This window comes from Watersipora subatra, chromosome 6, assembly GCF_963576615.1.
Source record: "Watersipora subatra chromosome 6, tzWatSuba1.1, whole genome shotgun sequence".
Classification (NCBI taxonomy): Eukaryota; Metazoa; Bryozoa; class Gymnolaemata; order Cheilostomatida; family Watersiporidae; genus Watersipora; species Watersipora subatra.
Window position 1 is genome coordinate 58146350 of NC_088713.1, and position 14660 is coordinate 58161009.

Consider the following 14660-nt stretch of genomic DNA (forward strand, 5'->3'; position numbering starts at 1 on the left):
TGAAAAATTTGGCAATTAGTTTGACTTCAGGAAAGGTACTTTCTGAATAACATTGATGTATTTCATCAGAGTTAAGTGTAGTAGCAATGGTATTATTAACTCTTTCAGTAAGATGGAAAAATAATTGTCTGTCCTTTGATAATGAAGCTGGGTGAAAACAAAAGGTCAGATGTGCAACTTGGACCTAATGTTTGGGCTAGTTGTTTCTCGAATCAGAAGAACGCAAATGGTTATTACTCTTATCAATATTATAACTTTTATTATTTATTCATTCTCAGTGGTTCGCACACTAATATACAGTCAAACATGGATAACTCGAACTTCACGGGACCGAGCAAAAGTGTTCGAATTATCAGAGCATTCAAGTTATCAGAGCACTGTCACAAGTCCATGTATTTACTTATTTATTAGTAGATACATGTACATATGCAAACTATAATATAAATCAAAAGCACAAATGGTTTGTTTCAAATTAAATGCTTCTAATGTAAAGTTTAAAACGTTTTTATCAAAAAGTATAGAGATTTTTCTATCACTTGAGATTGGTTTGTTGTTTGAGGTGATGTTATTGCCAGGACGTTTTTTTAGATTGACATTGGCAAAACTTGATCGTTGTTGAAATGCTCAAAAGAAAAGACATCTTTTTCTTTTGAGCGTTTTACCCACGATCAATTTTGCCGACCTTTCTTGAAGTTTATGCAACTTCAAGAAAAAGTTACCAAAGAAAAATCCCTTACTTTACCTGGGATTCGTTAAGAGCAACACTCCGAGGCAGTTCAATTAAAAGTTTTACGAGGTTTAACGGTACATTGTATATCACTCACGCTTTTTGAACGGATACTTATTGAATGTACACACGTATTCTGTGTTTAGGTCAAACGATGAATAGTTTTTTTAGCTAAGACAACGTATACGTTTAATAAGAACAATTTTAAGAGGTTTTAAACATTCAACATTCCGACGTTGATTCAACACGGAATCAACGTCGGAAAACTATTCGTCACGGGCTAGCCGGGTCACGCACTCAAGGATTTTTGCCACGCACATACAAAACAACATGCTGTTTTTGTTTTGTATGTGCGTGGCGAAAATCCTTGCGCGCGTGACCCGGCAAGCCCGTGCTATTAATCGTATAGCAGTGTAAATCAAATTTGACCAAACCTTTAGAAAAGTCGTTGACAAAATTATTTTGCCGATGGTGGTAATAACAACGCTTATGAATTACGAAAATATGAGGTTTACCTCTATGGCTTTGAATAAAGTGATTTTCTAAAGCGATAACAACCGTTTCGGTAGCCGTTGGGCAAAAAAACAGTTCGAATTAACAGTGTTGAGTTCGAGTTATCTATAGCAATTTATCATTACGTGGGAACGGACCAAAGAAACTGTTCGAATTAACCATGTTTTCGAGCTATCCGTGGCCGAGTTATCCATGTTTGACTGTATGCTCTAATAATCAGAAAAACCTCAGGAGGTGAAGTCATTAATAAGTTGCAATTAAGATGTGCGGATGAAATAGAGACTCAACTCTATCTTACAGCAACATTTTGACTCAAGCAAAGAATCTAGTGAAGAAGATGAGTGAAGGAAACCCGGTGCCAGTGGACATTCATAATGATTGGAAGTTGGTGACCTTATTCATCGGCGGCAATGACCTCTGCGCATACTGCAAAGATGAGGTAATTTGAATAAGTAAAGGGCTACTGTATGTCCTCACATATAAGTTTATTTTGCCGATACGCTGACTCTAGAAAGACAGCATTCAAATCAAAAATTTACAAGAATTCGCACATAAGCTGACCATATAAACCGTAACGCGCCGTACCTATCAAACCCAATGGTTTCAGAAGTAGCCAGCTTTGTAGGCTTACTACAAAACTGTCAGTTTGGTGAGTAGTTGTATAATTAGCCTATGATATCCCTTAATTTCAAGGAAACAGTCATTCGTTTGCGTTGAGCCAATGAAAAAATTTTGTAAGAAACACAAAAACACATTTTTGTGTTTTTTGCAACTAAAAATGCAAAAAACACATTTTATAGCTATTTCCTCTTCACGATGGTCAAAAGCATTACAGCTACATATGGTTCACAAATTGTAGATCAATGGATTTCTGATTATTAATTATTGGGCAATAGTAGTTGTAACAGCGAATATTTATTTTTAGCAAAACAAAAGCTGGAAAGAGAAAGGCTGCATGCGCCGGTTCTATTACATTTTTTTCAATGGATTGTCATATGTGATTTTTTTTTAAGTGTGAGCCATCGCTACTGTATAAAACAAGCCATAAGTAAAAGGCTACCAGCCACATGCTTAGGGTGGTTTGAGCTGTTGTGGATGAAATTAAGTTAGCGTAATGTCATTTCGTTTGCTTTCAATCAGAGTTACCCTTAGTTTGGCAATTTTTATACGTTCTTGAATTGGCTTATATGCGGGTATATACGGTATGTATATATGCGGGTATATACGGTATGTATATATGCAGGTATATACGGTATGTATATATGCGGGTATATATGGTATGTATATATGCGGGTATATATGGTGTGTATATATGCGGGTATATACGGTATGTATTAACGTTGAGTGTAAATATTAACTAGTAATCTCAGACTGATAGTAAACTTGGGACACTTGATATGCTTGAGGCCCTTGTGACATTGCCTGAAGACCACCGCTTTTTAAGTATCTATGGGTATCTATAGATATGAGTTCTATAACGTTGCATTTATAGGTTGCAGCTTTTGATGCATTTTGAAACATCCTGTATGATAAGTCTTACAGTAGTAACAGTAATCTTACAGATACAGTAAACGTCCTCATAATGGAAATTCCAGATAATTTAAAAAATTTATACAGCTTTATTGTTGCTTCATACTACGTAAAAGAATCTACATAACGTCAAGAAGGGGCAATTCAAATCAATTCAAAATTGATTTGAATTGTAATCTATCTTGCCGTTCGTGTGAAAAAAAAACGACGTATGTATAGCGTTATATCTGTTACAATATCTATGTATATATTATATTATCTATATATATTTATTATATTATATAATATATTATATAATATATATACTATATATAGAACTACCATGGCATTCTAGCTAGTCATGATAAGTCGTCAGATGTATTGACAAAGCAGAGAATAGGTAGCTGTGCAATTGTTGGTAAATGCTTGAAGGTGATCGATTGGTGCAGGTGTTACTGCGTCGGTCTACTAATCTGAATGTCACGAGTTAGGAGTATTATCGGAAGTTATCTTTTATCTAACCTTTGACCCCTGGATACAGTTGGACGGCGATCCGGTAGACACCGCTCTTTTTATAATAAAATATATTTTTGCTTTATTGTAGACAGATAAAATATTTGTTATTAGTTTTACTTTGTAGAATAGGCTTTGCTGTTTGGAAAAAAAACAACCAAATCGTTGTGAATAGGTGTCGAATTTGTGTGTTCCCATCAACTTATTGTAAAATTACTTAATTGATCAGAAAATTGACCTAAAGGTAGTTTACATCCAAGCTGTCGATGCAAACTAATAATATTACAGTTGCGATACAAATTGCCAACAAATTAAAAAGTCAAGTCTGGTTTTTACCTTTTGTATGGCCAAAGGAGTGAGTTTTGAAAGATCTTGAAACTGGATAGGCAATTTACATGTATGTTACTGTTCACCTAATGTCATAATGCAAAATCCTTACAGCATAAACATTCTTGGAATGGATTATTTACGTTGTAGGAGCGCCTACTATTTATGTATGTATATATATATATACCGTAAAACCTCTATTTGAACGCCACCTCCATTTGGCCGCTATCCTGAGAGAAGGGGGCAAAATAGAGCGCCACTCTCTAATTGAATGCCACCTTTATTTGACCACCACTTTGACGTTATTTGATCTTTACGAGTACGGTCCATAACATTAATTGATCAGTAGAAAAGTGTTTACAAAATCGTATTAATAGTGAATCATGAACATCATAACAAGTAATTTTCTTGTTGCACCATTCCAAAGCCCCTTGCTTTTTTTGTTAAAACTTTGAAAGCAACACCATAGAAATAATTAATAAATGTCTCAGGCTAATAGTAGTTTCTTGTTTAACGCGATCTTGATCCTTTGAAGTACACGTATATAAAAACGGTTTGCTAGTTTTTTGGCCAAAGGTTACGTTTAGCGAGCAAAACTTTTGCGCATTGCATTGGTGCTAAATGCAAAGCGTGACAGTTTCGCTCTGCCAAAAATTATTTGGACGTTAATATCGACTAGTTCAGCAGTGCAGAAGAAGAGTTGAGGTCAGATGACATTGTGGAAGATAGTGGACAACCAGAATATGTTCGTTCCATTGAAGGCAACAATCAGAACGCAGCTATCCTAGCAAACGATGAAAATATATTTTTTTTCAACGTTATTTTTTGTTCCCGCATGTAATATCAGTATTGTTTGTTTATGTCACTTGTTCATGAATATATATTTGTAGCATTTGATGAATTATCATTATATAACTTATAAATTTGCAGATTTATAGCATATTATCTGAGCACACCACCCGTAGTTAGTACACCTGATAAGAGATCATCAGGTGTACTAGCTATGTACACAACTATTCCAAGGAGGAGCGTCTACTGTATTTGCTTAAATTGACTTTGACTGAGCTCAAATTCAGCATGACACCATCATCCGTCCCTACACAAATGAGTTACTATAGAATTCATGATTGTAAGCGATACAATTTATATATAATAATAATACGATATATGATTGCTATCGTATTAGCAATATTTATGTTCCTATCGAACAAACTCTCAGTCTATTTTGTCATTTTACTCAGGATGCCTACTCCCACGCTACATACCAGCATCACTTGAATGAAACCCTAAACTATCTCCGGGATAACTTACCCCGTACTCTCGTCAATGTAGTTCCGATGCTAGACTTAACTCAGCTATCTGAGATGAATGGGGAGCTCGTATGCGGCCTCCTGCATCGGTTCGTAATGAGTTCCTTGTTGTTTGCTAACATTGTCTATACAGAGAAAAAACAATTCTCAACACCTTGAAATTGCATCAAAATTATTTTAAATTTTTTTGGCTAATAATATAACGATAATAATAAATAATAATAAAAATAATAAAAGCGATAAAAATAATGAAAGTCAGATTAAAGCTCTCACACTGCAGAATATACTGTATATCTCCATATATAAGCCTTGGTCGCACATAAGCTGACCCTAGCAAAACAGCCCTAAAATCAAGTAATTTATAAGAACACACATTTTGTCTATTTGGCGTATTATGTCTCCGCTTAATCGAAAGGAAACAATCATCGGTTGGCGTTGAGCCAATAGAAAACATGTTTGAATCTCACATTGACCTTAGTTTCTCTTTTCAAAAGCACATATTTATAGCTATTTGTTCTTTGCAATGACCAGAAGCTTTACAGCTAAGTAGGTTTCGCAAATTGTAGATCAATATACTTAGATGATTGATTATTTATCAGACAATAATAGTAGTAACAGTGAGTATTTATTGTTAACAGTAATAATAATAATGTCATAAGCTTTAGTAATTGTGGTGACTCGCCTGATCTTGTCAATCATGGTGAAGAGGACAAAAAAGTGTCCAAACACAATTTACAACACATTTGGCGCTTTTTATGCAACCAGATGACATAAAATTTTATGCTAATTACTTTGGTCAAATGTTATGACGACTTATATATGCTGAATATAGGTTTACTGAATATAAATATAATATATATATGTTATATAATATATTATATTGTTATGTATTATTATATAATATATTGAATGATATATTATATAATATATTATTATTTAAAATATATATAATATAATGTATTGAATATTTGTCTCCATATTATATATATTATATTATATAATAATATATTATCTAATATATTATTATATTATATAATATATATTATCATATATTATATAATATAATACATATATAATATTTTGAATATGTCTCCATAAAAATTTATTTTTGTGGTGAAAGAGTTAACTAGAGTGGTGACACTAGAGTTAACTAGAGTTAACTAGAGTTAACTAGAGTTAACTAGAGTGAATAAATGCAAAACACTATTGTTGTTTTGCATTTATTAATACTTATTTTATAAGTACTTATTTTATTTTTTGTTATTACTTTTATGTTGAGTTAATAAAGGTCCGAGTTGTAGTTGTTAAAATAAAGTTAGCATAATTTCATCTTGTTTGCTTTCAATCAGAGTTACGCGCGTATAAACCGGACCTCTAAATTTTGTATAAAAAATTTGCGTTTTAGAATCAGCTTATTTGAGTGAAAATATAGACGGTAGAATGAGTTTTGTTTTTTTTTCACTAATTTGCATTCTACATTTATATAGACTGGGTTCCTCAGTTTACACATTTTACTCATTCTAACTAGACCGCTAGTACTGCACTTGTACAAAATGTAATGCTCATAATTACTCATATTCAGGCTGTTCTGCAAGTGTGGCTCTTATCCAACAAGTGACGTGGCTCGGCAGGTGCTTGTCCAAGAGGCTGTAGAGTACAGTGAGTCAATCATTGATCTAATCGACAAAGAAAACTCGTTCGACAGGGGAGATGATTTCACTGTTGTTGCTCAACCCTTTCTGGTCAACCAACGTCTGCCAAGTACAGCAGTACGTATCATCCGTATTGTGTATATAGTTTTACATGTTGGCTTGTCACAAACTTATTAAAAAAATGATATCTTATTTTTGTCAAAAATGGGTGTGTCAGTTAGTATGTGGAAATAGACTTCCTGTTTGCCAGACTTTGGTATTTTATTAACTCTCTCACTTCCTCGCTAAATTCGTAATTCTGGCCAAATTCATTCTAATGGATTTTTGAAAAATCGACATACCGCTATTATTTAGGCAATATCTCGAGAATAAAAACAGATATTGTTTTACAGTAAAATGCATCTTATTTAGAACAAAATTCTCTACAAGACAAGTATAAATTTGTTTAGTTAATCCCACTCTCACAAAATTTCTGACGCTTTCTTTGCGTTGAACGAACGCTGTGTGTTTCTTATTGCCATAACGATTTGGTTTTTCCGGTTTGAAAAATAATTAGAAATGGAATTGCCTAGCCAAAATATTTTCTATTGGTTGCACATGATTGACAGCAAGGTTGCTTTGTCGGAGACCAAATTTGATTGGTTTAGATAATGTGTAGGCTTCGTAATGAAAAAAAAGTGAAACCCTATTGATAAGCCGATACATCGGCTTACGGTCAGTACTTCTATTACCACGAATGTCGATACATCGGCTTATGGTGGCGAATGAGTCAATGTTGAGTGGTTTGAGGTTTTTTGGGAATATTTAGCTTCAATTTATCAGTTGAATTCCTGACATTTATATCATGACATGTTAGTCACTGGCAGCTTCTCCAGTTTCTGGATTTCTATTAAGTCATCGTTTGAAATGATGCATTCACCATACAAGTTACACACTTGACGTAGAATTATATTCGAGGCTTGCAGTGTTGCTTCCAGTCTTCCATTTAACCTCATTAACTCTTTTGTTTAATTGCTTTTAATTCGTTTTTGAGCTTTTAAGAGCTTGTAATCACATTTCCACATATTTGGCATTTACAACACAGCAGAGTAAGACATAGTGAATCTTTCGATACCAAATAACTGTAATGTGAATTTTGTTGCAAGTCAACCTTTAATTGCTTTACCGGGACATAATTACATATTTGGAATACCTAATGTTTAAAAATGGTCCATAAAAATGTTTTGATTAATCAAAATTGAAAGTCGGATGATTGATCAATATTATTACCCCTTACAACATTGTTATTACTGGTAAAAATGAAAATAGTTAGTCTCAGTAATACGATTGTTCAATAAAAATCACCCTCTGTCCGTAAATCTAAAATTAGTGAAAATCCATAGTTGTATTGCGTCTGACGCAACTGGTCCTTGCTAAGAAGAAATCATGATAAAATTAATGTTTTTGCAAAACGAAACTACCCTCATAATAGGTTGTAAACATATTTTCTATTCGCTCAACACATGGAGATATTTATTTCCTTTCGTTTAAGTACAGATACTCTTGACTAATTAATTAACTAATCGGAAACGATTCATAGGAGGATAGCTAAAACCTCATCATGTCAGCTTTTGACTGTACGCAAATGCTGTGCCGAGCCGTACTACCGGCTTGTGGTATCGAAAGAGTTAAATTGCTATTTTGCTGTGAAACATTTTATAACGAACCCAATTTATGCAATTTCTACACCGGATAAAATTTAGTAAAAAACTAGGTCAGTATTGCGAGGGCACCAAACTTATTATATATATATAAAAGAAATGCGTATGCCGTCTAAGTTGTATATAACTTAAACGGTATATGTGATGTTTTTCACATTATGTATGCGATATGCACATTATTTTCTTTAAAAAATTTATTATCATATTAGGCATGTTTTACAAGAAATAATGTTGCTTATGAAACCTCTAGGAATGTTGCCATAGCAAGACATCATTATGTGTAAAAACTATAACAAAGCATAATATATGTTAATTGCATGATGAAATGCAAACAAACTAGTTTTTAGTGAAAGATACCTTATTTCTAAAGAAAACAAATTTACCCGCTAGGATAAGACATCAATTTCAGAGAGAAAATGTTTAGCAGTTGTTCTCTCTTGAAGTGAACTGCGTATTCTTGACGCTGGTTCATACTAACTTCCCTTTGAACCCTATTTAGATTCTGCTGTTATGTTCAGTTATGAATTGTTGGTTTTGGCAGCATATGAAATATAGGAAAATTAATTTTCTAGATTATCCATGGCTTTGGAGAAATATATTATAACTTGTTTGAAAAATTAATTGAGAAAATACAAGTAAACTCCATTCGCTGACACATCACCTGATTTCGTCAGACTGGCCACATCTGGCAATAAAGTTTGAACAAGTCAAGCATTTCCACAAACATTGTATGACAGGTGTGATCTTATTAACCCCTTGGACCTGTCAGCTTTTTATTAGTAACTAGGACTAGGTTGTTTTGTATTTCACAGCCTCTCTTGTCGAGTTTAGCGTCAACTAATAAGTTAAAACATTCACAGATATTTGCAACCAATCAGGCTTCGCTATAATTTATAGCCTTTGTTCCTTACAGAGTGGCAAGCCTGATCTCAGTTACTTCGCACCCGACTGTTTTCACTTCAGTGTAAGAGGTCATGCTACCTCAGCTCAGGCTCTCTGGAATAACATGGTTAGTATACACTAAAACTAGTATTATTGCTAGTCTGCCGTTTGGCTGTGTGACTCACACCAGAATTGCCACGAAAAGGTATTTCCTGTTGTAGAAGGGTTCCTGTATTTCTCTTAGAAGAATAATATTATTATTAATAGTAATTATTATTAATTAGGAGAATAATAGAGAAATATTTTGCCAAAGCAGTTTCAATGATGTTACTAGTTTCATTTCATTCACAATTTTATTCAAAAACTAACCAAATGCCCAGCGTTGCACTAGTATTAAGACATCTTATAAACAATGGCAGGTAATGTAGTTGTTTGTCACTTGTTGTTAACCTGGCCCATTGTTAATTTGAGTAAGCTACTATCCGTATTGCTAAACTTACTAATGCAAGCTGTGAAAACAAGCTTTAGTGAAGTTGCGTAACGCAGAGTACTATGCGTATTTCAACCCTGATTACGACTCATATGGCCTAATCAGTTCATTGCATCTCAGGTAACTTAATTAGTTAGGTAATCACCTGGTGATCGGGAGGTTCTGAGATCAAATCCTCTGTGCTACTGCTTTGTCATTGTTAGATCCTAATAGTAAATGCTATTAATGATAATAAATGCTCTGTGTGGAAAACATAGATATTCAGTAATCTTTTTTCTGCATCAACTGTCAAAGATTCGCCATAGTGCGGGTTTTTGCGAGCCATCATTTAAATGCGTATAGCAATGCACCCTCAGTTTTGTTTGTATGGCCTGAGTGCAGACCTCAGGCTATTAATATGAAAGTCCCCTTATCAACGAGCCAGTTGATGTCGGAGATAAATGTAGAATCTATTTCGAGAAAAGAAATTTCAACTATAGATTGAATTTGACCTTCACCTTTATAAAATCGGCAATAGACACTTTCCGTTATTTCGTAGTCCTGACACAGAATGGCTCTAGCATATTCAGTATTGGCTTCACCTATTAGATTCTCATCTCTGTCATGTTTCGTCATTCCATTCTCATTATTATCATTATTATTCTCATCATTACGTATTTAAGTCTTGTGTATACTAGGTACTATATAAATATATATTGCATGACATGTTTAGAAATTGTGAAAGTTGAAAAAGCAGTTCAAGTGTTTGGAAGTGTTAAAATTATGGCTCATACTTAAAAAAGAGGTAGTTTATTATTTTGTCTAAATTCCCATTTCGCTGTCGGGTATGAAACGTAACTCCCGCTAAGTAGCGGGTAAGTACTGTACCTACAAATATGTTAAAATGTACTTCAGACAGTCCAATGTGTTAGTGTGTTTGTTCAGAACATCATTGGTTACTCTCTTTTCATTGGTTAAGTCTGAGTACATTTCCATTCATCGTTTTTATTGTTTATATTATTTATTTTTCGTGTTTCAATTCAAAAAGGAACGTAACTTGTCAGTCTACGACTCTGCTTTATTTCGGTAGAAACCTTTGTATTCAATTTGATTTTAGCAAAGTTATATTTAAGGATTTGTCTCTTCTTGTTTTGTTTTATACCAGTTTATTTATACCCCTTTTGCCTGAAAAGGTAGCATTAGATCCTAAAATGCTTTCATTTAAAATCAATGAAAGTATACTCTGGTTTTTTCAACCTATGCTCTGTTCTACTGTAGTTGATTACTCTATGATATAACTCTAGTCGATAATTTTATGGTATAGCTCTATGGTACAACTCTGTGGTATAACTCTAGTCGATAACTTTATGGTATAACTCTGTGGTATAATTTTAGTGAGCGTATTGCATAAATCTACTGAATGACTCTATTTAATTACTCTAATTGCTAACTATGTTGTTTGATTGTATTGGTGTCTCTGTTTGTTCTAATAGTTCGAACCAGCTGGAAGGAAAAGGCTATCATGGTATAGAGATGAAGGCTGGAATTGTCCCACTTCCTCCAATCCATACATATTTACTTATGGTAACAGTGATAGCTTCTCATCAAACCATGCTGCCCATGAGAAGAATATGATGAAACAGACAGCCAATCGGCATTCACCTAGGCAAAATTTTGGAAGTGGACTGCAGCGTGTAGAGCAGACATCTCTGGTATGTACTTATGAATTTTTTCCATTATTTTACAAATACGTAAGAATCATTACTAGACATAATGACTGAGTGACTTCATAATGGCCAAGCACTGCACATGTAACTTCATGATGACCAATTACTACACATTTAATTTTATGATGACCAATTACTGCACATGTAACTTCATGATGACCAATTACTACACATGTAAATTCATGAAGACCAATTACTACGCATGTGACTTCATGATGATCAATTACTAAACATGTATCTTCATGATGACCAACTAATACGCATGTGACTTCATGATGATCAATTACTGCACCTGTATTTTCATGATGACCAATTACTACACATGTAACTTCATGATGATCAATTACTGCACATGTAACTTCATGATGACCAATTACTACACCTGTAACTTCATGATGACCAATTACTACACATGTAACTTCATGATGACCAATTACTACGCATGTAACTTCATGATGACCAATTACTACACATGTAACTTCATGATGACCAATTACTACGCATGTGACTTCATGATGACCAATTACTGTACATGTGACTTCATGATGATCAATTACTACACATGTAACTTCATGATGACCAATTACTACACGTGTAACTTCATGATGACCAATTACTGTACATGTAACTTCGTGATGATCACTTACTACACATGTATCTTCATGATGACCAACTACTACGCATGTGACTTCATGATGATCAATTACTGCACATGTATTTTCATGATGACCAATTACTACACATGTAACTTCATGATGACCAATTACTACACGTGTAACTTCATGATGACCAATTACTGTACATGTAACTTCGTGATGATCACTTACTACACATGTAACTTCATGATGACCAACTACTACGCATGTGACTTCATGATGACCAACTACTACACATGTATCTTCATGATGACCAACTCCTACACATGTAACTTCATGATGGCCAATTACTGCACATGTAACTTCATGATGACCAATTACTACACATGTAACTTCATGATGACCAATTACTGTACATGTAACTTCATGATGACCAATTACTACACATGTAACATCATGATGACCAATTACTACACATGTAACTTCATGATGACCAATTACTACACCTGTAACTTCATGATGACCAATTACTACACATGTAACTTCATGATGACCAGTTACTACGCATGTGACTTCATGATGATCAATTACTGCACATGTAACTTTATGATGACCAATTACTGCACATGTAACTTTATGATGACCAATTACTGCACATGTAACTTCATGATGACCAATTACTACACATGTAACTTCATGATGACCAGTTACTACGCATGTGACTTCATGATGATCAATTACTACACATGTGACTTCATGATGACCAATTACTGCACATGTAACTTCATGATGACCAATTACTGTACATGTAACTTCATGATGACCAATCACTGCACATGTAACTTCATGATGACCAATTACTACACATGTAACTTCATGAAGACCAATTACTACGCATGTGACTTCATGATGATCAATTACTAAACATGTATCTTCATGATGACCAACTACTACGCATGTAACTTCATGATGATCAATTACTACACATGTGACTTCATGATGACCAGTTACTACGCATGTGACTTCATGATGATCAATTACTACACATGTAACTTCATGATGACCAATTACTGTACATGTAACTTCGTGATGATCACTTACTACACATGTATCTTCGTGATGATCACTTACTACACATGTAACTTCATGATGACCAACTACTACGCATGTAACTTCATGATGACCAATTACTACGCATGTAACTTCATGATGGCCAATTACTGCACATGTAACTTCATGATGACCAATTACTGCACATGTAACTTCATGATGACCAATTACTACGCATGTGACTTCATGATGATCAATTACTAAACATGTATCTTCATGATGACCAACTACTGCACATGTAACTTCATGAGGACCAATTACTACACATGTAACTTCATGATGACCAATTACTGTACATGTAACTTCGTGATGATCACTTACTACACATGTATCTTCGTGATGATCACTTACTACACATGTAACTTCATGATGACCAACTACTACACATGTATCTTCATGATGACCAACTACTACGCATGTAACTTCATGATGACCAATTACTGCACATGTAACTTCATGATGACCAATTACTGTACATGTAACTTCATGATGACCAATTACTACACATGTAACTTCATGAAGACCAATTACTACGCATGTGACTTGATGATGATCAATTACTAAACATGTATCTTCATGATGACCAACTACTACGCATGTGACTTCATGATGATCAATTACTACACATGTGACTTCATGATGACCAGTTACTACGCATGTGACTTCATGATGATCAATTACTACACATGTAACTTCATGATGACCAATTACTGCACATGTAACTTCATGATGACCAACTATTACGCATGTGACTTCATGATGATCAATCACTACACGTGTAACTTCATGATGACCAATTACTGCACCTGTATTTTCATGATGACCAATTACTACACATGTAACTTCGTGATGATCACTTACTACACATGTAACTTCATGATGACCAATTACTGTACATGTAACTTCGTGATGATCACTTACTACACATGTATCTTCGTGATGATCACTTACTACACATGTAACTTCATGATGACCAATTACTGTACATGTAACTTCGTGATGATCACTTACTACACATGTATCTTCGTGATGATCACTTACTACACATGTAACTTCATGATGACCAATTACTACACATGTATCTTCATGATGACCAACTAATACGCATGTGACTTCATGATGATCAATCACTACACGTGTAACTTCATGATGACCAATTACTGCACCTGTATTTTCATGATGACCAATTACTACACATGTAACTTCATGATGACCAATTACTACACATGTAACTTCATGATGACCAACTACTACGCATGTGACTTCATGATGATCAATTACTACACATGTGACTTCATGATGACCAGTTACTACGCATGTGACTTCATGATGATCAATTACTACACATGTAACTTCATGATGACCAATTACTGCACATGTAACTTCATGATGACCAACTATTACGCATGTGACTTCATGATGATCAATCACTACACGTGTAACTTCATGATGACCAATTACTGCACCTGTATTTTCATGATGACCAATTACTACACATGTAACTTCGTGATGATCACTTACTACACATGTAACTTCATGATGACCAATTACTGTACATGTAACTTCGTGATGATCACTTACTACACATGTATCTTCGTGATGATCACTTACTACACATGTAACTT

The 14660-nt window shown here is 34.2% G+C and overlaps 1 protein-coding gene across 1 annotated transcript in view; it reads left to right on the top strand.

The window, feature by feature from the left end:
• LOC137398692 (phospholipase B1, membrane-associated-like) overlaps window positions 1-14660 on the top strand; it is a 40877-nt gene that overhangs the window by 19295 nt on the left and 6922 nt on the right. Inside the window, exons 6-10 of the mRNA XM_068084884.1 lie at window positions 1541-1679; window positions 4831-4988; window positions 6482-6668; window positions 9165-9260; window positions 11096-11314. Coding sequence (XP_067940985.1) covers window positions 1541-1679; window positions 4831-4988; window positions 6482-6668; window positions 9165-9260; window positions 11096-11314 — 799 coding nt within the window. The remainder of the gene's footprint in view (window positions 1-1540; window positions 1680-4830; window positions 4989-6481; window positions 6669-9164; window positions 9261-11095; window positions 11315-14660) is intronic.